This window comes from Chiloscyllium plagiosum, chromosome 11, assembly GCF_004010195.1.
Source record: "Chiloscyllium plagiosum isolate BGI_BamShark_2017 chromosome 11, ASM401019v2, whole genome shotgun sequence".
NCBI lineage: Eukaryota > Metazoa > Chordata > Chondrichthyes > Orectolobiformes > Hemiscylliidae > Chiloscyllium > Chiloscyllium plagiosum.
Genome location: NC_057720.1, coordinates 31,625,345 through 31,648,141, shown reverse-complemented (window position 1 = coordinate 31,648,141; position 22,797 = coordinate 31,625,345). Strand labels below are relative to the sequence as shown.

The 22,797-nt window shown below is 41.8% G+C and overlaps 1 protein-coding gene across 2 annotated transcripts in view; it reads left to right on the top strand.

Moving 5' to 3' along the window:
- Positions 1-12,841: 12,841 nt before the first annotated feature.
- The window catches only part of best4 (bestrophin 4), a 28,876-nt gene continuing 18,920 nt past the window's right edge, over positions 12,842-22,797 (top strand). The window contains exons 1-2 of one of the 2 annotated variants that reach the window (XM_043699027.1): positions 12,842-12,929; positions 19,563-19,736. In XM_043699027.1, coding sequence (XP_043554962.1) covers positions 19,585-19,736 — 152 coding nt within the window. In that variant the 5' untranslated portion in view covers positions 12,842-12,929; positions 19,563-19,584. Of the gene's footprint in view, positions 12,930-19,562; positions 19,737-22,797 lie in introns of those variants that run through there. The other variant, XM_043699026.1, reaches the window with a different exon arrangement.

Below are 22,797 nucleotides of genomic sequence, written 5' to 3'. Positions count from 1 at the left end.
ATATGGGCCTGGCGCTGGCAAATGGGACTTGATTAGGTTGGGATATATTAAGTCGGCATGGATGAGTTGGACCAAAGGATCTGTTTCCATGCTGTACATCTCTAAGACTCTATGACAATGATCATATCTACATCTTATTCTCTCTCAATGCCTTGATTGCCTCTATGCTATCAGACTCAATCTTCCAGTCCTTGGATGAACTATAAATTATTCCACCCAAACATGAGATACACTAAATTTATCATTGTCAGCCACACACTTGTCACTGGCTCCACCCCCTACTTTGCCACTGTCGTGGGCTGAACCAAACCACCTGTAGCTTTACATACACTTTCATTCTGACTTCAAATTCCCTCCATCTCAAGTCCACCAACTTTTATCTCTGTACATTGCCATCCTGTCACTAACCCAATTCATTTGCCACTGCCCTCTTCACTTCCAGACTTGATTCTTCCAAATCTGTACTGGCTGTTTGCTTGCTCTCTAGAAACTTTACCTCATCCAAAGCTCTGAGGCCTATCTCTTCACCCATCACAAACGTCACCTGCCCATCGCCATTACTCCTTTGCAAAATGGAGAATAAAGCCATTCATGCAGTTTCATATTTTAATAGTAAAAGTTAATAAGTCTAGTACAAGGTATTATATGAATATTTCCTGCTTAATATGATTTCCGCACCTCCTTTTCCACTATAAAAACTGACAGTACTGACGAGGCAAATAATCCTGCAAAGTTTATTATCCTTATTGTTTGTATACCACTTACTGGCTGGCAAGGTAGAAAAGCTATATTGATAGGAGGGCTTAGAGGGGCTTATGCCCGAAACATCGATTCTCCTGTTCCCTGGATGCTGCCTGACCTGCTGCGCTTTTCCAGCAACACATTTTCAGCTCAAGCTATATTGATAGCCTGATACATTATTAATGTCTGACTGTGACCAGGTTTCTTCATAGATGGAGAACATGTGCTGGTGGCCAACAAAAAAAAACACAACTCATGATTAGATTCCAACTAGGCTGAACACACCCTAACAGGAAAGCAGTCACAAAAGAGAGCATTATGTTTTAAGGTTGATCCCTCTTGTTTGACAAAACCAGTTTATATCTGATTCAGAGCTTCACTGAAGCAATGGGACATAACAGGCAAAATCTAGATATTAGTATTCTTCACTATTTGAGTTTTCCTCACCTATGTCTTAGATCTGTTATGGATTCGTTGATTATAATTGATTACTATGGTTCATCAGTAACTCAAATTTCCATGTGGCTTGTTGGTTGGTAAAAGTGAACTAGGTGGACCACAGCCTATTTTTCAATGATCAGTTTCTATGTTCCTATTCTTTTTTCCAGTTTGCTTTTCTAATCTAATGAGAAGGTACACCCTATTGTCTGACATCCTGAAAACAGTGACATTATTCTTACATCAATAAACTATCTCTAGATGTAGCTACACTTTCCAAGTCGGAGTCTCTACTCCTAAAATAGAATGTGGTCCTGGAGCAGAGCAGAAGTAACTCATTAAAGAACTCCAACTTCCATTCCAATGATGACGCAACAACTGCAGCCATCTTTTCCCATCCACTGTGCCAGGTTTTTCCACTACTCCTACAATGAATATGAATTAAGGAAAGAGAAAGAAATTGCTGGCTGCCATTATGGGTGGCACGGGTGCACAATGGTTAGCACTACTGTCTCACAACACATGAGGCGTGAGTTTGATTTCAGCCTTGAGTGACTGTCTGTGTAGAGTTTGCACATTCTCCCCATGTCGAAGTGGATTTGGTAAGATTTCCTCCCACAGTCCAAAGATGTGCAGGTTAGGTGGATTGGCCATGCTAAATTGCCCTGTGACATGCACGCTAGGTGAGTTGGCCCTAAGAAATGATGGGGATAGGATCAAGTGCTAGGTCTGGGTGAGATGCTCTTCAGAGGGTTAGTGCAGACTCAAGGGGGTGAATGGCCTCTTTCTATACTGTATGATTCAATGATCCTAAAGGTTACAAAGGTTAGGATGAGGGACTTTCTCCCTGTAGTTGATCCTTGGTCTTTTGAGGTTGCTGCCCTTAGGAAAGGAAGAGGTGCCTTTGTGTAGCTTCTGTCACAAACTCAGAATTTGCAAAGTGCTTTACAACTAATAAAATAATTTTTGAAGATTTAGAATTGTTACATTGCAGGAGATAGTCAGTACTGCAGATGCTGGAGAAGTCAGAGTTGACAAAGTATGGTGCTGGAAAAAGCACAGCAAGTCAGGCAGCATCTGAGGAACAAGAGAGTCAACGTTTTGGATTTGACCCTTAATGGGCAATGTAAGAAATGTGGTAAAAACAATGACTGCAGATGCTGGAAACCAGATTCTGGATCAGTGGTGCTGGAAGAGCACAGCAATTCAGGCAGCATCCGAAGACAGGCAAAATCGACGTTTCGGGCAAAAGCCCTTCATCAGGAATAAAGGCAGAATGTAAGAAATGTGGCAGCAGGTCTGTGCACAACAAGCTTCAACAAATGATAAAGTGTTAATGGCATAATAAATTTTTAAGAAAATTATGTTGATCGATGGACAAAGTTTGGTCAGGGCACAAAAGCAGTAAGAAATTCTGTAAATATATATTAGGTCATGCAGCAATTGTGGAGTGAGATACAGAACTAACACTTCAAGCTGATGTTGTCAGACCTGGAAACACTTAGAGATATGGCAGACTTTAAATGTGTCCAGAGGCAGGGAAAACAGGGATGGAGAAAGAGGAAAAAGGATAGTGTGCAAATTGGGAGAGATAAAATGAGAAAAGGGATCAAGTGTAATATAATGATGATGATGTAATTAAGGTGTAACTTAAGGGGAAACAGGTGCATTTAAGGAGAAATGTGGTAAGTAGATAAGGGAGAAATGAATAGTAGAATATGTTTGTGAGACTATATGGGAGATGGCTCAGGTGGAACTTTAATATCAGCTTCTGTACTATAAGCAATTGTGTGTAATACAATTAATTCTTTTTTATTAATGTTCAACAGTTTCCACTTTACCAAAAACAAGCTTCAATTCCCTAATATTCTCTCTGTCTAGGTAGTTGTTTGTTGTCTTTCTAATTCTACTTTCTAGCAACTAGCCTATAACCAAGGTGTAGCAAACGAGCCTGATATTCTCAGTTCTAACATATTGCTCTTTTTAAATACAAACACCACATGGGCGTTTCTCCACTTCATGGGAGAGTACCAATATAGTAAGCTGCTGAATATATGAGCAAGCAATTCACAGTGTGTAGAGAGTGTAGTGCTGAAAAAGCTGATGAATGCTGATGAAGGTCTTTTGCCCAAAGTGTCGACTCTCCTGCTCCTCAGATGCTGCCTGACCTGCTATGCTTTTCCAGCACCACATCCAGATTCCAATCTCCAGCATCTGCAGTCCTCACTTTCACCTAGTTCACAGTGTGTATTCCACCCTCCACAGGTGGATGCCTTAAGAATCAATTGCCTGATCAATTGTTTGATCCAGCACTATATGTGCACCCATGATGAAATCTTTATTCATATCAACATTACTGGAACTTTTAAATGGGTTAAATTTCTCACAAGTTACCGACTTCAAAAGCAGACAATGGTTCAGTCAACTGAACTCAGAACTGTGCTTTAAAATCATATGATTTATGACTTTGAACAATCCCTGGAAGGTGAAAGGGCTGTAAATAAAGAATATTTATCAAAAGGTCACCAGTACAAAATAGCAATGTTTTTTGGTGGGAAACATTAATAAGGGACATTATGAATCCCCACTGGACAGCAGTTTATGGCAGATTTTGAAATTGTAACTCACTGTCTCTGGGGGAAATCAGAAATTAAGTTATTTCAAATGATCTGAATGTAATAGAGGAGGAGAGTTGCCAAATCCAGTTGATGTATGCAATAAATTACTTTGATTATGCTCAAGGAGCCAGCAGATTTTATTTATTAAGAGAATCCTTCCTAGGACAAGGAGCGGACTAACCTGTTTTTTACTCATTTGAACAAAAAGGCAAAAAAAATGCTCCATATTAGTAGAAACCACAAATGGAGTATTTGTCCATGCTTAGGGTCTTCAGTTCTATCACCTCATCAAAAATAATAAGAAATGCCAATTTCTTTCCAATCTTAAAGAATATTAATGATCTGACATTCGATAATGAAGTCAAAAATTACACAACTTCATGTCAGATCCATTTGGGTTAGTGAGTGAAAGATAAAATGATTTTGAAGGCTTAACAAGTTTTCTATCCAAAGGAATTGATGGACATATCACAGAGGCAGATGTTTACGATGGTATCTGAGACTTGCAAAGAGCATTAGTTCACAGAAATCATGAAGGGTAATACTCTAAGGTAAAAGGTGCATCAATACTAAGTCAGCTACCTCAGTATAGCAGAAGGGTAGTGAATAAAAGAGCAAAAGACCATATGAAGTAGGAGCAGAATTAGGCCATTCGGCCCATCAAGTCTGCTTCACCATTCAATCATGGTTGATATGTTTCTCAACCAATACAAGGCACCAATATCCTGGCAGGGAGGTTTGTTAGTGCCACATAAGAGGGTTCAAACTTGTGTGGCAGGGAAGCGGGAATCAGAGCAGTAAAATGATCGAGGAGGAGTCAGACTAAGGCCTGTCAGGCTAAGAGGAAAAACAAACAATACAATGTTATTGAACGCAGCAAGACTGGTGGTCGAGGTATAATGGTTTTAATGTGAGGAGTATGACAGGTAAGGCAGTTGAACTTAGAGCTTGGTTTAATACGTGTAACTATGATATTGTAGCTATTTCAGGGAGTTGGTTGAGAGGGGGTCAAGACTGATAGTTTAATATTCTGGGATTTAGATGTTTCAGGTATGATAGTGAGAGATGTTGAAGAGGGAGGGGAATTGCATTACTGTTGAGAGACAGTATCGCAGCCATACTGAGGGAGGACATCTTGGAGGGTTCTGGATTAGAGTGGTGCTGGAAAAGCACAGCAGTTCAGGCAGCATCCAAGGAACAGGAAAATCGATGTTTCGGGCAAAAGCCCTTCATCAGGAATAGAGGCAGAGTGCCTGAAGGGTGGAGAGATAAATGAGAGGAGGGTTGGGGTGGGGATGAAGGTGATAGGTCAGGGAGGGTTCATCCAGCAAGGTCATAGGGGTAGAACTCAGGAATAAGAAAGGTGCGAACACTTTGATGAGGTTGTACTACAGGCCTCCCAACAGCCAGTGGGAGATAGAGATAGAGATATACGGACAGATTATGGAAAAACGTATAAACAACAAAGTTGTTGTGGTGCGTGATTTTAACTTCCCTAATATTCATTGGAACTCCCTTAGAACCACAGGCTTGGATGAGGGGGAATTTGTTAAGGGCATCCAGGATGGCCTTTTGAAACAATATGTAAATAGTGCAACTAGGGAAGGGGACGTACTATACTTGGTACTGGGGAATGAGCCCAATCAGGTCATAGAGTCATAGAGATGTACAGCACAGAAACAGACCCTTCTGTCCAACTTGTCCATGCTGACCAGATATCCTAACCTAATCTAGTCCCATTTGTCAACACTTGGCCCATATCCCTCCAAACCCTTCCTATTCATATACCCATCCGGATGCCTTTTAAATGTTACAATTGTACTAGCCTCCACACTTTGTCTGACATGATCGAAGTTTCAGTGGGGGAGCATTTCGGGAACTGTGACCATATTCTGGAAGTTTTAAGTTACTTACGGATAAGGACAAGTGTTGTCTGGGTGAAAATACTAAACTGGAGGAAAATAAACTACCACAATATAAGGCAGGAACTGGGGAATGTGGACTGGTAGAGAGTGCGGGTAAATTCACATCTGTCTTGTAGGAATATTTTACAGGCCAGTTGATAAAGAGTTCAGGACCAAAATATGCTTGTGAAAACAAAGAATAAACATGGCAAGATTTGGGAACCTTCAATAACAAATTGAGAGTTTAGTCAAAAGGAACAGAGATACACGGAAACTGAAAACAGACAGAGCCCTTGAAGAGTACAAAGACAGCAGGAAAGAATTCAAACAAGGAATTAGGAGGGGTAAAAGGAATATCCTTGGCAAACAGGATTAAGGAAAATTCCAAGGCGTTTATACATTTGTAAGGGGCGAGGATAGTTGGGGATATAGTAGGTCCACTCAAGGACAAAGGAGAGAATTTATGTGTGGAGCCAGAGGAAGTGGGTGAGGTCATTAGTGAATACTTTGCATCAATATTCCCAAAGCAGGAGACATGGTGGACGGTGAGTCTCAGAAGGATATCTTGATATTCTCGGTCATGTCAATATGAAAAAAGCTGTTGAATGTTTTGAAAAGCATTAAGGTGGACAAGTCCGCAGTACCTGACGGGATCTATCCCAGAATGCTGAGGGAGGCAGGTGAGGAAATTGTTGGGGCCTTGTATGAAATCTTTATATCCTCGTTAGTCACAGGATAGGTCTCAGAGGACTGGAGAATAGCCACATTGTTCCTTTCTTTAAAAAAGGGCAACATGGAAATTATTGGAGAAGATTGTTATGGACAGGATTAACTCACATTTGTAAAAAACATGGACTCTTTAGTGTTAGGCAGCATGGCTTAATGTGGGGAAGGTCATGTCTCACAAACTTAATTGCATTTTTTGAGGAAGTGACAAAGATGATTGATTACGTTTTCTATATGGACTTTAGCAAGGCCTTTGACAAGGTCCCTCAGGACAGGATAATAGAAAGGGTGAATTCACATGAGATCCATAATGAGCTGGTAAAATTCTTATAGAATTAGCTCAGTCATCGAAAACAGAGAGTAGTCGTGGAAGGGTATTTTTCTGACTGGAGATCTGTGACAAGTGGTGTTCCACAGGAATTATTTCTTGGATCCCTGTTGTTTGTAATATACATAATTAATTTGAAGAAGAACATAGGTGACCTGATTAGTAAGTTTTCTGACAACACAAAGATTGGGAGAGCCGAGGATCCTGGGGAAAATTGTCAGAGTTTACAGCAGAAAGGCAAGGTCTGATTTGGGGTAGTCAACATGGCTTTGTGCATGGAAAATCATGTTTCACAAACTTGATTCGTTTTTTTGAAGAAGTATCAAAGAAGATTGATGAGGGCAGAGCAGTAGATGTGATCTATATGGACTTCAGTAAGGCATTCGACAAGGTTCCCCATGGGAGACTGATTACCAAGGTTAGATCTCATGGAATACAGGGAGAACTAGCCATTTGGATACAGAACTGGCTCAAAGGTAGAAGATAGAGGGTGGCGTTGGAGGGTTGTTTTTCAGACTGGAGGCCTGTGACCAGTGGAGTGCCACAAGGATCGGTGCTGAGCCCTCTACTTTTTATCATTTACATAACCGATTTGGATGCGAGCATAAGAGGTACAGTTAGTAAGTTTGCAGATGACAACAAAATTGGATGTATAGTGGACAGCGAAGAGGGTTACCTCAGATTACAACATGATCTGGACCAGATGGGCCAATGGGCTGAGAAGTGGCAGATGGAGTTTCAGATAAATGCGAGGTGCTGTATTTTGGGAAAGCAAATCTAGCAGGACTTACACACTTAATGGTAAGGTCCTAGGGAGTGTTGCTGAACAAAGAGACCTTGGAGTGCAGGTTCATAGCTCATTGAAAATGGAGTCGGAGGTAGATAGGATAGTAAAGAAGGCATTTGGTATGCTTTCCTTTACTGGTCAGAGTATTGAGTACAGGAGTTGGGAGGTAATGTTGCTGCTGTACAGGACATTGGTTAGGCCACTGTTCGAATATTGTATGCAATTCTGGTCTCCTTCCTATCAGAAAGATGTTGTGAAACTTGAAAGGGTTCAGAAAAGATTTACAAGGATGTTGCCAGGGTTGGAGGATCTGAGCTACAGGGAGAGGCTGAACAGGCTGAGGCTGTTTTCCCTGGAGCGTCAGAGACTGAGGGGTGACCTTATAGAGGTATACAAAATTATGAGGGTCATGAATAGGAAAAATAGACAGTCTTTTCCCTGGGGTCGGGGAGTCCAGAAGTAGAGGGCATAAGTTTAGGGTGAGAGGGGAAAGATATAAAAGAGACCTAAGGGGCAACATTTTCACGCAGAGGGTGGTACATGTATAGAATGAGCTGCCAGAGGATGTGGTGGAGGCTGGTACAATTGCAACATTTAAGAGGCATTTGGATGGGTATATGAATAGGAAGGGTTTGGAGGGATATGGGCTGGGTGCTGGCAGGTGGGATTAGATTGGGTTGGGATATCTGGTCGGCATGGATGGATTAGACCAAAGGGTCTGTTTCCATGCTGTACATCTCTATGACTCTCTGACTCTATAGATAGACTGGAGACTTGGGTGGTGAAATGGAAGATGGAGTTTAATCCAAACAAATACAAGGTGATGCATTTTTGGAACTAAGTTAAAACACTCAGAGACATTACAAACACAATAGGCAAATGGCCTTTTTCTGCACCATCATCATTCTGTGAAGCAGGCCAAGAATGAAATTTTCCCTCAAAAGGGTAGTTTAAAAGTGAATTGACTGCGATTGGGATTAGTGATTGTGTTATTAGATTAGATTAGATTACTTACAGTGTGGAAACAGGCCCTTCGGCCCAACAAGTCCACACCGACCCGCCGAAGCGCAACCCACCCATACCCCTACATTTACCCCTTTACCTAACACTACGGGCAATTTAGCATGGCCAATTCACCTGACCTGCACATCTTTGGACTGTGGGAGGAAACCGGAGCCCCCGGAGGAAACCCACGCAGACACGGGGAGAACGTGCAAACTCCACACAGTCAGTCGCCTGAGTCGGGAATTGAACCCGGGTCTCTGGCGCTGCGAGGCAGCAGTGCTAACCACTGTGCCACTGTGCCGCCCACACCGTGTTATGTAGGTTTTTTTGATGTTTAAGAGTAGGATTTCCTTTCACTTAGCATATGTTCATTCTTATTGGATTTGCTAAGATAAAACATTTCTGTCGGGATCCACAGGGAGGCCAGCAACTCCACCCACAGAATGGAATCGTTCAACTCTATTTTGAAACTATTCGTCAAGCTGCAATATTTTTTATGTTCAATTGCCAATCTTCTTGCAGCTACTCTTGATCGTGGATCTGCTTTTTGGATCCACAGGAATTGGGCACTCTCTGGAGCTATTTCCAAGAGGTCTTCAATCCCATATAAGGCTTGACACTCCATATCAGTAAACGGAATTCCATTCCATCATAATGTCGACATGCACTGCCTCAAGGATTACTGCACAGAACCCAGGAAAGAAAACATGGATTGATTTTTCTTTTCAATGATCTGCAGCTGAAAGATCACAGGCTGAGATCAGCTAACTGGCATCATGGAATCCTTTCTGGCACAGAAGAAGCTTATTCGGCCCTGTTGCTTTCCCAAAGATTTGCTTTCCCAAAATACAGCACCTCGCATTTATCTGAATTAAACTCCATTTGCCACTTCTCAGCCCATTGGCCCACCTGGTCCAGATCATGTTGTAATCTAAGGCGACCCTCTTCACTGAAAATGTGTTGCTGGAAAAGCGCAGCAGGTCAGGCAGCATCCAGGGAACAGGAGAATCGACGTTTCGGGCATAAGCCCTTCTTCAGGAATGAGGAACTTTCAAAAATGCATCACCTTGTATTTGTTTGGATTAAACTCCATCTTCCATTTCACCACCCAAGTCTCCAGTCTATCTATAGAGTCAGAGAGTCATAGAGATGTACAGCATGGAAACAGACCCTTTGGTCTAATCCATCCATGCCGACCAGATATCCCAACCCAATCTAATCCCACCTGCCAGCACCCAGCCCATATCCCTCCAAACCCTTCCTATTCATATACCCATCCAAATGCCTCTTAAATGTTGCAATTGTACCAGCCTCCACCACATCCTCTGGCAACACATTTTCAGCTCTGATCTCCAGCATCTGCAGACCTCACTTTCTCCTCAACCCTCTTCGCTGTCCACTATACCTCCAATTTTGGTGTCATCTGCAAACTTACTAACTGTACCTCTTATGCTCCATCAGTTTTTACTGCATGGGAAAAGATCCTTCAGCCTACTGTAATCATGTTGGTCATCAAGCATCTATCTGTTCCAATCCCATTTTCCAGCACTTGCCCCATAGCCTTGTATGTTATGATATTTTAAGTGCTCATCTAAATATTTCTTAGTGTCTTGATGGCTTCTGCTTCTACCATCATTTTAGTCAGTGAGTTCCAGATATCCAGTGCCCTCTGGGTGAAAAACCTTTTCCTCAAATCCCTTCTAAACTTCCTGCTCCTTACCTTAAAATGGTGCTGCCAGGATATTTACCTCTCTACTATGGGAAAGTTTCTTCTTATCTTCCCTGTCTATGCTCCTCATAACTTTGTGCACCTTAATCAGGTCCCCCTTCAGCCTTCTCGACTCTAAAGAAAACAACCCCAGCTTATTTGGACTCTTCTTGTAGCTGAAACACTTCAGACCGAGCAACAACCTGGCGAATCCCCTCTGTGCCCTCTCTAGTGCAATCACATCCTTCCTATACTGTGGTGCTCAGAAGTGCATACAGTGCTCCACCTGTGGCCTAACTAACATAGAACATAGAACAATACAGCACAGGAACGGGCCCTTTGGTCTACCACGTTGTGCCGAACATAATGCCAAATTAAATTAATCCCTTCTGCCTGCTCTTGGTCCATATCCCTCCATTCCTTGCATATTCATGTGCTTATCTAAAAGTCTCTTAACCACCCCTATTGTATCTGCCTACACCACCACCCTTGGCTGCGCATTCCAAATTCCTACCACTCTCTGTGTGAAAAAAACTTGCCCCTCATATCTCCTTTGAACTTTCCCCCTCTCATCTTAAATGCATGCCCCCTAAACATTTCAACTCTGGGAAAATGATTCTGACTGTCAAACTTATCTATGCATCTCATAATGTTATAGACTTCTATCAAGTCTCCCCTCAGCCCCTGCCGTTCCAGAGAAAACAACATGAGTTTTTCTAGCCTCTCTTTATAGTTAGTTCATACTCTCAAATCCGGGCAGCATTCTCACAAACCTCTTCTGCACCCTCTCCAAAACCTCCACATCCTTCTTGTAACGTGGCAACCAAAATTGTATGCAATACTCTAAGTGCAGCCTAACCAAAGTCTTATAAAGCTGCAATATGACATCCTGACTCTTGTACTCAATTCCCCAACTAACAAAGGCAAGCCTTACAAAAATCCATGTGGACAACATCCATTGCTCTACCCTCATCGATCACCACTGTCATCTCCTTGTAAAATTCAGTCACGTCAGTATGACATGAACTGCCCTGCACAAAATCCTGCTGACTGTCCCTAATTAGGCCATACTGTTCCAAATGCTTGTTATTCCTATCCCTAAGAATTCTCTCTAATAGCTTTCCAACCATTGATGCAAGACTCACCGGTCTATGATTTCCTAGATTGTCCCTATTTCTCTTCTTGAATACAGGAACAGCATTAGCTACTCATCTTGCACTGTGTTATCACAATGTACTTGCTGTTGTATTCGATGCCTTGATTAATAAAGACATGTATCCATATGACTTCTGAACCACCTTCTCTACGCAATAAACCCACTTTTTCTCCAGGTAGCAACAACCTTCATCAAAACATTCAATCTCATTTCTTTCTACAAATTGTGAAGGAAAGCTCTAGATGTTAATAGGCTCTTTAATGGCAATTTATTCCCTGATAACCATTATTGTTAACAGGACCCTCAGAAATGTTGCAGATCCCAGCAAAACAACAGATGCCAACTTTAACTATCTTCAGCCTATTGTTTTGGAATGTGCTGAAAACATTTTAATAAAACAGACATTGATATACACCTCAACAACCCAGATCAACAAAAAATGCAGTCTAATAGATGAAACTAAACTGAGTTTGGAATTAACAGGTTAAAAATTTTATTATCCTTATGTACAATATAAATCCTTAAATACTCCGTAAAGAGGAAGCACAAACATTAATCATATGAGATTACATCAAATCTTAATCCTATATAAACACATCCATATAGGAAGAGAGTCTCTTTTAGAAGTAACTACCAATCTTATGCCCCCTAAAGAGGATTACACGTTAGAAGAATAAAGTCCACGAAAAACACCAACAGAATGAGAATACAAGTTCTCAGATAGCAAAATGTCCTTGTTTGATGATATACCTGTTAATGTCATAATTCAGTAAAGAGTAAATCATATTGTGTAAGAGATTGCAGATTTATTGGTGGTGATATTGGTGTAATAAATCAGTGATGAACAGATAATGTCTGAAAAGCCTATATTTAAAAGGAAGACAAAATCCCCAAATCTTTCTCGCATAGCCAACTTCTGTGGACAGTTTTCTGTACCCTTCAGCAGGTGAGAAATCATTACTATCTGATTTTTAAAATAATTTTCATTTGCTTTTTATCTCATAGACTTGAATCTCCTTATATCTATCTTATAATACACTGAGTATTCAGACTCTAAAATGGGTCTTTAACTTTCTCCCTGATCCTGATAATGATCCAGGTGAGCTGACTGTTTTGAGATGAAGAAGGAACTGATGGTGATTTACTTTCTCTCTTGAGGGATGTAATCCCTTTGTCTATGCTTTGGAAACTTCTGGTCCTTGTAGATATTCATCCTGTGAGAAAATCTATCAGACAATCCCTGAAAATCTATCAGAGTTCTAAAATACTAAACCAAAAAGGAGTTAAGTTTAATTCATGAGATGAATGTACTATTTCTACAATCTGTAAATAATAATCAATTCATCTATCATGGAAATTATATATACTTTACCTCTATTACATTTGAAAATCTTTGTTCCTAAATGGCTCTGAATACATGAGGTTATACAGACAAGCCAATCAGTCATTTAAATTGAATGTTGCAAAGCATTTTGGAGAGAATCAGTTCAGAAATACTGGAAGACTGCAAGAAATCAAGTAAGGTGGATCGGTGGCATGTTCTTTACTTTGTATTATACAAGGTTGCTCTGTTTGAATGAAGTGAGACTGATCATAACTAATCTCTTTTGCTGATGTTTGTTTTAAACGTGTAAAACAGCTTAGAGATTTATAACAGGCCTCATCTCTCATCAAAGATTCTCTGGTTGGATCTTTGAAGAGACTGACGAGTGTGTTCAAAAGATATACAGTAAAACACCTGATTCAGATCACAAAGGGATACTACTGATATACTCTGTGTCCTGACACAGCACAAGCAGATATGGAGCAGCACAAGTCCCATGACGACAAAATGCTAGGGCACTTAGGACAGTAATTGATGGTAGTGAACTCAAGATGATAGTGAAGGCAGGGCTAAGCTTGCAATTATTATGACGAAGGATGGCCTGAATTCAGAATATTTGAAGAAGCTATTTCTATGTGTAATTTAAGCAACTTAGTTTAAATGTGTACTTTAGAAACTTATTTAATGAAATAAAACTTGAACCAAACAACTGAGAATGTTGCTAGTTTGGAGGTTAAGTGTAGATAGAATGGACATCATTGTTGACTGAGACCATCCATGCTGCTACTGTATTATCATTTTCTTCCTCTCCACTTTGCATAACCTTCATCAAAACTTGTATCAGAACCTCTGCAACTCTAAGCTTCCTCTTCCTTTCCTTCCAAACTTCCCCATGACTGAGACTCATCTTCTTATCCTTTGATGTCTTCTTATGCAACTCCTGGTCACTCAAAACACTGAACTTCTGAACCTCACTAAAACATAGATGGCTCTTTAATCACCCATCAAGCCCATTCCTTTGACAATACATTCAGTGCCATTTTCAAAAACCCTACTTTGTTCCATTGATCCTCTCCAACTACTCTCCCATGTAGGATTTCCTTTTTCTGAGGTCATCGACATTATGTTCCCTTCGTAAATTCATGCCTATCTCCCTAATTTCGCCATGCAAATCTATCCTCCTTCCCCATCTCCTCCTTCCGTCTCATTGCACCAAGAGTACTCCAGCTAATATCACAAATAAAATCTGAAATGAGCAGAGCACATTATTTTTCATTATGCATCTGATGCCATCCACAGTACTCAGTGTGGTTAATGATGCCATCCTTCCAATTGTTCAGCTCCATAGGCTGCTTTACATTCACATTTATCTATCACATCTGTAGCAATGGCTGCCATTCCTCCTCCTGCCAAGTCACCTCCCAAATCCCTCAAGGGTCTGTGGCTGCCTCCTCCCGTGCCTACTTATGATATCAGCAGTTATCACAGCATTAGCTACTGCATGTATCCTGGTGGCTCCCTACTTTATCACTGTCAATGGACCACATGACTGCCTCTCAGACTGCCTTTTCAATATCTAACAAACAACTGAACATTGGGATGATTGAAGCCACCACTTCTAGTATACTCAGTTCGCTGACCAATGAATCTATTCCTTTCTGTGGTCACTTGCTGAGGCTGAGGCTGAGGCTGAGGCAGAGGCTGTCGTATCCTGTTAATTCATTGATGATTTACCTACTCATCACCCAGAAGCTTTAGTTGCACTTCCACAATATCATTTGCCTCCGACTGTACAAACTCACCAAGTATCCAGAACTCATCAACACAATTCAACACATAAAGCTGTGAAATTCAGTTCAATCAATTTAATACACTGTTGGCTAGAAATCAATTGGTATTCTACTGTCCTTCATTGAAAAGAAGTTCCAAATGTAACCTGGCCAGGAGTTGATATTTAAGGCTTTTTGAAGAGATGGATATAAATGGAAAACCTGGGATGGCAATAACTATAGCCTCATTAGTGACACGCCCGCAAATTAAAACTATCTTTGACATTGCTACCAAAACTGAAATGAGAAGAAATTTCTCCTCTCAGAAGGTTGTGAGTCTTTGGAACTCCTTGCTACAGAGAGCTGTGGGAACATAGTCCTTGTGTGTATATAAGGCTGAGAGAGATAGAGTCTTGTTCTGTCAGAGAATCAAGGGTTAAAAGGAAAGGGCAGGAAAGTGGACGTGAGGAATGTCGGATCAGCCATGATCCTATTGAATGGTGGAGCAGGTTCAAGGGGCTGAATGGCCTATTCCTGCTCCTGTTTCTTATTGGTCTTATCGTCTCAACTGAGTTGCAAACCTCTGCTGAGATCTTTCAATGTCACGCAGATGATGGTGAAACTCACTCACTCAAATGGGATAATCAAATAAATGGCCATTTTTATTTATTTATGCAGTTCCTCCAGTGTTTCTGCTGAACTTAGAATCATAGAGTCATACAGCAAGGAAACATACCCTTCAGTCCAATGTGTTCATGTCGACCAGCTTTCCTAAACTGAACTAATCCCATTTATCTGCGTTTGGTCCATATCCCTCTAAATATTTCCTATCCATATACCCATCCAAATGTCTTTTAAATGTTATAATTGTACTCACCTCTATCACTTTCTCTGATAGTTCATTTCATATATGCACCACCTTCTGTGTGAAAAAGACCCCTCAGGTTCATTTTAAATATTTCCCCCTCTCACCTTAAACTTGTGCTTTCTATTTTGGACTCCCCTACACTGGGGTAAAGACCCTGTTTATTAACCTCATCTATGACTGTCATGATTTTACAAACACGTATAAGATCAATGCTCAGCTGCCTACGCTCCAGGGAGAAATGTCCCAGCCTATCCTGACTCTCCTTATAACTCAAACCTTCCAGTCTCGGTAGCATCCCTGTAAATCCCTTTGCACTCTTTCCAGGTTACTAATAGCCTTCTGAAGGTAGAGTGACCAGAACTGTATGCAATATTCCAGATGTGGCCTTACCAATGCTTTGTACAGCCATAACATAACATTCCAACTCCTGGACACAATACTCTGACCAATGAAGGCAAGTATACCTAATACCTTCTTCACCGCCTTGTTCAACTGTGATTCCATTTTCAAGAAACTATGTACTTGAACCTCTAGGTGTCTCTGTTTGACAGCACTCCCCAGTGTCCTACCATTAACTGTTCTATTTCACCTGCCCTGGTTTATTTCACCAAACTTCAACATCTCACATTTATCTAAATTAAAGTCCATCTGCTATCCTTCAGCTCGCTGGTGTCAATTTGTTGACATCTGTAAAGTTACTAATCATGTCTCCCATATTCTCACCCAAATTGTTAATATAAATGATGAAAAACAGTGGACCCAGTATTGATACATGTGGTATACCGCTGGTCGCATAGGACTGAACAACAACCCTCTACCACCACCTTCTGTCTCCTACTGTGAAGCAAATTTTGTATCCAATTGACTAGCTCTCTCCCTGGATCCCATGTGACCTAATTCTACTAACTAGTCTACCATGTGGAACCTTGTTGAAAGCCTTGCTAAAGTTCCTGTAGACAATGTCTACAACTCTGCCTTCATCTATCTTCTTGATCACCTCTTCAAAAATCCCAACCATGTCTGTGAGACACGATTTCCCATGTACAAAGCCATGTCCCCAATCAGTTCTTGCCTTTCCAAAACCATGTAGATCCTGCCTACATTAGTGGGCGGCACGGTGGCACAGTGGTTAGCACTGTTGCCTCACAGCGCCAGAGACCCGGGTTCAATTCCCGCCTCAGGCGACTGACTGTGTGGAGTTTGCACGTTCTCCCCGTGTCTGCGTGGGTTTCCTCCGGGTGCTCCGGTTTCCTCCCACAGTCCAAAGATGTGCAGGTCAGGTGAATTGGCCATGCTAAATTGCCCATAGTGTTAGGTATAGGGGTAAAGGTGGGTGGCTTCGGCAGGTCGGTGTGGACTTGTTGGGCCGAAGGGCCTGTTTCCATACTGTAATGTAATCTAATCTAATCTGTCTCTCAGGATTCCCTCCTACAACTTACCCTCACTGACATCAGGCTCACCAGTGTGTAGTTCCTTGGCTTTTCTTTGCAGCCTTTCTTAAATAGTGGCACAACATTAGCCACCCCCCAGTCTTCTGGCACTTCAGCTGTGGTTATCGATGATACAAATATCTCTGCTGGGGCCCTTGCAATTTTTTCCTGAACCTCCCACAATGTCCTGGGATACACTTGATCAGGTCCCAGGGATCTAACTACCTTTATCCTCTTCTGCAATGTGGATTCTTTTCAAGACTATTTATTTCCCCAAGTTCTCTAGCTTCCATGTCTTCTCCACAATAAATACTGACATGAAACATTTGTTTAGGATCTCACCCATCTCCTGCAGTTCCAAAAATAGATGGCCTCATTGATCTTTAAGGGGCCCTATTCTCACCCTAGTCACTCTTTTGCCCTTCATATACTTGTAGAATCTCTTTGAATTCTCCCTAATCTTATCGGACAAAGCTATCTCATGTCTTTTTTTGCCCTCCTGATTTCCCTCTTTGGTGTACTCCTATACTTCCTATACTTCTCAAGGGATTCACTTGATCCCAGCTGTCTATATCTGATTTATGCCTTGTTCTTTTTCTTGACCAGAGAATCAATATCTTGAGTTATCCAGTGTTCTCTATGCCTGACATACTTGCCCTTCACACTAGCAGGAACCTGGTCTCCCTGAATTCTAGCTATCTTGCTTTTGAAAGCCTCCCACCTGCCAGATATCCCTTTAACTGTGAATAGCCTCCCCCACTCAACATTTGAAAGTTCCTGCCAAATACCATCAGAATTAGCCTTGCCCCAATTTAGAACTTTAACTTTATCCTTTCCCATAGCTATTTTAAGACTAATGGAATAATGGTCACTGGTCCCAAAGTGTCTCTCTAATACCTCAGTCACTAGGCATGCCTGATTTTCCAAGAGGACGTCAAGTTTTGCCCCTTCTCTAGCAGGGTCATTTACATATTGATTAAGAAAGTTTTATTGAACACACTACAGTAGTACCCCTGTATCCGTGGATACGGTTTGCATGGTTTCAGTTATCTGCAGTTTACTGTAGCTTGAAAATAATACATGATACATTCCAGAAATAATTCCGGGGGCTGCCGGGGAGCTACGTTTTCCATTTAAATGATAGGGCTCGCTACTATCCATAGTTTTGGGCATCCACGGTAGGTCTTGGAATGTATTACCCGCAGATACGGTGTCCCCTCTGTAACAAATTCCTCCCCATTCAAGCCCTTAACACTATGGCAGGCCCAGTCTATGTTTGGAAAGTTAAAATTCCCTACAATTTCAACCCTCTTACAGCTAGCTGCTATCTCCCTACATATTTGGTCCTCTGACACAGAAGAGATTCCACTGATCCAAAATCTGAATCCCTGTCCCATACATCAGTGCCTTAGCCACGTATTCATCTGTCTTACCTTCCCATTTCTGCTCTCAGTAGCACGTGGCACTGGGAGTAATCCAGAGATTTCTACTCTTGATGCCCAATTTTTTAACCTCCTGCCTAACTCCCTATATTCATTCTGTAGGACCTCATCCCTTTTTCTACCTATGTTGTTGATACCAATGTGTATAACGACCTCCGGCTACTCATGTTCCCTTTTGAGAGGCTGCCCCAGCCCCCCACCCCTCCAACTTTTTCCAAAACGGTATACTTGCTTGAGAAGGAGGTAGCTACAGGAGTTTCCTACATTACCTCCCCTGGCCTTCTTAGAAACCAGCATTCTTAGCTGGTCTGGCTTACATGTGACCCCAGGCCCACAGCAATGTGGTTGATTCTTAACTGACCTCTGAAATGACCTAGCTAGCCACTCAGCTGTAACAATTGATAGAAAGTCACAAAAACATAACTGGAAACAAAAAAAACCCAGCAAATGCAGGCCTGTTAACGCTTCAAAGCCCTCCTCGCTAACAGTGAGGGGCAAAGGACAAAATCAGGAGTGCTATCTCACAGACTCATCAAACAACAGCCTGACATAGTCACGCTCACAGAATCATACCTTCCCTACAATGTCCCAGACACCACTAACACCATCCCTGGATATGTCCTGTCCCACCAGTAGGACACACCCAACAGAGGTAGCAGCACAGTTGTTTATAGTCGGATGGGAGTTACCCTGACAATTCTCAACATTGAGTCCGGATCCCATAAAATATTATGGCATCCAGTCAAATATGGCAAGGAAATTGACCAATTGCCACATTCCGCCCACTTCACCTCAGTCCCTATGCCTCAGCTGATGAATCAGTTGTCCTCCAAATAGAGCTGCACCAGTTCAAGAAAATTGCTCACGACCACCAAGGGTAACTAGGGATGGGCAATAAATGTTAGTGATCTCCACACTCCAGGGATAAAAAAAACAATTCTCAAAACCAATAGCAACCCATATACTCTTCCTTCTAATATCAAGTAGTCAATAAAAGTCAGTAAAATTAAAACTGACTAATGATTCAGTACATTGCTATAAACAGGGGAGATTATTCCCTCTTAGGTAAATTATTTTCATGTTTGAATCCTGCAAATGCATTCCATTTGCTCTTTGAGGTTCATACATCAGAATGTTGTCTTTTTATAGTTTTTCTACTGCTCTGTCTTCAGTCAAATTCAACTGACATACTCTGTTCAATTTTGAAGGTAAGTGGATTACCTCCCAGATATTTGTCAACCTCACTCAATTTGAAAGATCTAAGGAATGCATTCAGTATCCGTGCATTTGTTAATTTGAGATTTTATTGAACTTTCAGATTGTTACCACAAAGGGGCGCCATGACAATTTCTTACACACTGAAAGTTGCAGATGCTCGATTTGCTGGATTCTCTAAACTTCTCTTTCGTTGGAAAGGAAGTATTTACAAACTGTTGTACAAGGAATTCATTGTGTTCATCATTTTATATTCAATATTCAGTGTTACATACAGGTAAAAGACATCTTTGCTTTGCTTTGTAATTTTATACTCCTCCCCACTGAAGTTTCCTCTTGGCCCGAAGTTTCCATTTTCAGTTTAGGGTCCCATTTCCTTTAAAAAGCATTGACATCACATCCCCTTCCAAGTACCCACAACTCCACTCCAAACATTGTTTCTTTTTCTAATTACTTGACCTTGTTGTCACCTCCCAGATGGGTTGCAGGAAAGATGAAACAATTCATCTTTCCTGCAACCCTTCATTTAAATCCCTCCAATTAAGTTGCCACGTTTCAAGCCAATATTCTAAACGTTATTCTGTGCCCATCTATCATACCTGTCATTGCTTGGGCTCTTTGCACAGCAGTGTCCTGGTGATGAAAGGGATGATAATGCAGGGCAGATAGAGTTGTGCTAAACTAATTTTTAGTCAATGTTGTTCCATGTATAAATTTTCATACCACAACCACCTTTATGACATCCACTGTGATGGTGAATACTATTGAACCTTGACTTTGCAACCACTTTTAACATAGTCACCTCCAACCCTTATCACCCTCCTCCAAATGATCTCCTTCTTGGCGGAACTGCCATTGACTCTGATATATAAAAGTGTTGGCAGACCTTTTCCAGCAATGTTTGCTGTACATAGCTCTGCACCAACTTTGGGAGTTCCACAAGAATTCATCATGTAGAATGCCTACTTTTTCTATCGTGAGACCCACCACCATGTTTATAATAGCTCATCTACTCCTGAAAGCCTGGTCCATGTCTTTGCCACCTCTAGACTCCCATTATCCTGATGCTTTCCTGTTTGCCAACCCTCCAACTTCCATAAATTCCAGTTCATCCAAAACTCTTCCATGAATCCTAATGCACACCAAGTTCCACTCCGGGTGCTCCGGTTTCCTCCTACAGTCCAAAAATGTGCAGGATAGGTGAATTGGCCATGCTAAATTGCCTGTAGTGTTAGGTGAAGGGGTAAGTGTAGGGGAATAGGGATGGGTGGGTCGCTCTTCGGAAGGTCGGTGTGGACTTGTTGGGCCGAAGGGCCTGTTTCCACACTGTAAGTAATCTAATCTAATCTAATCTAATCTAAACAAGTATGGTACTACAGTCACAGGCTTCATTAGTAAGTGTGTAAAAGATTGGATGCTGAAGAAGTTAATCCAAATGTTCCTCAACGGGAAACCATGGATGAACCAGGAGATCCACTCCTTACTGAAGTCCAAGACTGAGGCATTCAGTTCATCCCACCCTGACCAGTACAGGAAATCCAGATATGACCTTCGTAAGGCCACCAGGGACACCAAGAAGTAATGCCAAATTAAGCTTGAGACCTAGACTGACTACACTACAAAGCAAAGTTAAACAGAATCACGGGCAACAGTAAATCCCCACCTGACAAGCTCAATGCATTCTACGGTCACTTTGAGTGAAGTGAAATGATGTCACCTCCCCCAACAGCCTCAGATGCACCTGTACCCATGGTTACCGAGGAAGATGTCAGATCAGCCTTGTTGAGAGTGAACCCATGGAAAGCGACTGGCCTGGATGGAGTCCTGGCCATGCAGTCAGATCCTGTGCAGACTGGCTGGCAAGAGTATTTGCAAACATCTTTAACCTCTCTTTATTTCGATCTGAAGTCCCCAGTTGGTTCAAGAAGACTACCATCATACCGTTACCAAAGCAAAGTCATGAGGCATGCCTCAATGACTACCGCCTGGTGGCTCTGACCTTCATCATTATGAAGTGCTTCAAGTGTCATGGCTAACATCAACTCCAGCCTACCAAATTGCCTTGATCCTTTGTAATTCACCCACACGTACAACACACCATCTCCCTGGCCCTATACTCATCCCTAGAACATCTGGATACCAAGGATACCTACATCAGATTTCTATTTATTGACTACAGTTCCGAGTTCAACTCCATAATACCAAACAAACTCATCTCTAAACTCTGGTATCTAGGTCTCGGCTCCCCCTCTATAATTTGATTCTGAACCTCCTGACCTGTAGACTGCAATCAGTAAGAATAGGCGACAGTACTTCCTCCACCATAATCCTCAGCACCGGTGCCCCACAAGGCTCTGTATCCAGCCCCTTACTATACTCCTTATACATTCAGTTTGCTGATGACACCACCATTGTAAGTCGGATCTCAAACAATGAGACAGAGGACAGGAAAGAGATAGAGTGCTTAGCAGCATGGTATAAAGACAGCAACCTCTCCATCAACATCAGCAAAATGAACGAGCTGGTCATTGACTTCAGGAAGCAGACTTAAGGGCACGCCCCTGTCTGCATTCGTGGTGCTGAGGTGGAGATGGTCAAGAGATCAAGTTCCTTTGAGTGATGTGTCCTGGTCCACACACGTCAACTTGACGGTCAAGAAACATCTCTGCTTCTTCTGGAGGCCCGTGTCCTCAAAGACCCTTACCTATTTTTATAGCTGCAGTGGATGCACTGGTAGCAATCTTCCAAGAATATTTAGATTCTAGAAATGTCTCAGAGGGTTGGCAAACTGCCAATGTAACACCATGTAACAGGGGCGGCACCGTGGCTCAGTAGTTAACACTGCTGCCTTGCAGCGCCAGGGTCCCGGGTTTGATTCCAGCCTCAGGAGACTCTCTGTGTGGGGTTTGCACATTCTCCCCGTCTCTGCATGAGTTTCCTTCGGGTGCTCCGGTTTCCTTCCACAATCCAAAGATGTGCAGGTCAGGTGACTTGGTCATGATAAATTGCCCATAGTGTTAGGTGCATTAGTTAGGAGTAAATATAGGGTAGGTGAATGGGTCTGGGTGGGTTACTCTTCGGAAGGTTGGTATGGACTTGTTGGGCCGAAGGGCCTGTTTCCATACTGTAACGAATCTAATCTAATTATTTAAATTTGGGAACAAAAAAAAGGTAACTATAGGCCACTTAGGTTAGCATCTATTATTGAGAAATGTTAGAGGCCAGTATAAAGGATGTAAAAGCAGAGCATTCAACAATACTGTACATAATTTGGTCAAGCAGTCGGCATGACTTCATGAAGGGGAAATCATACCTGACAAATTCATTAGAATTTTTTG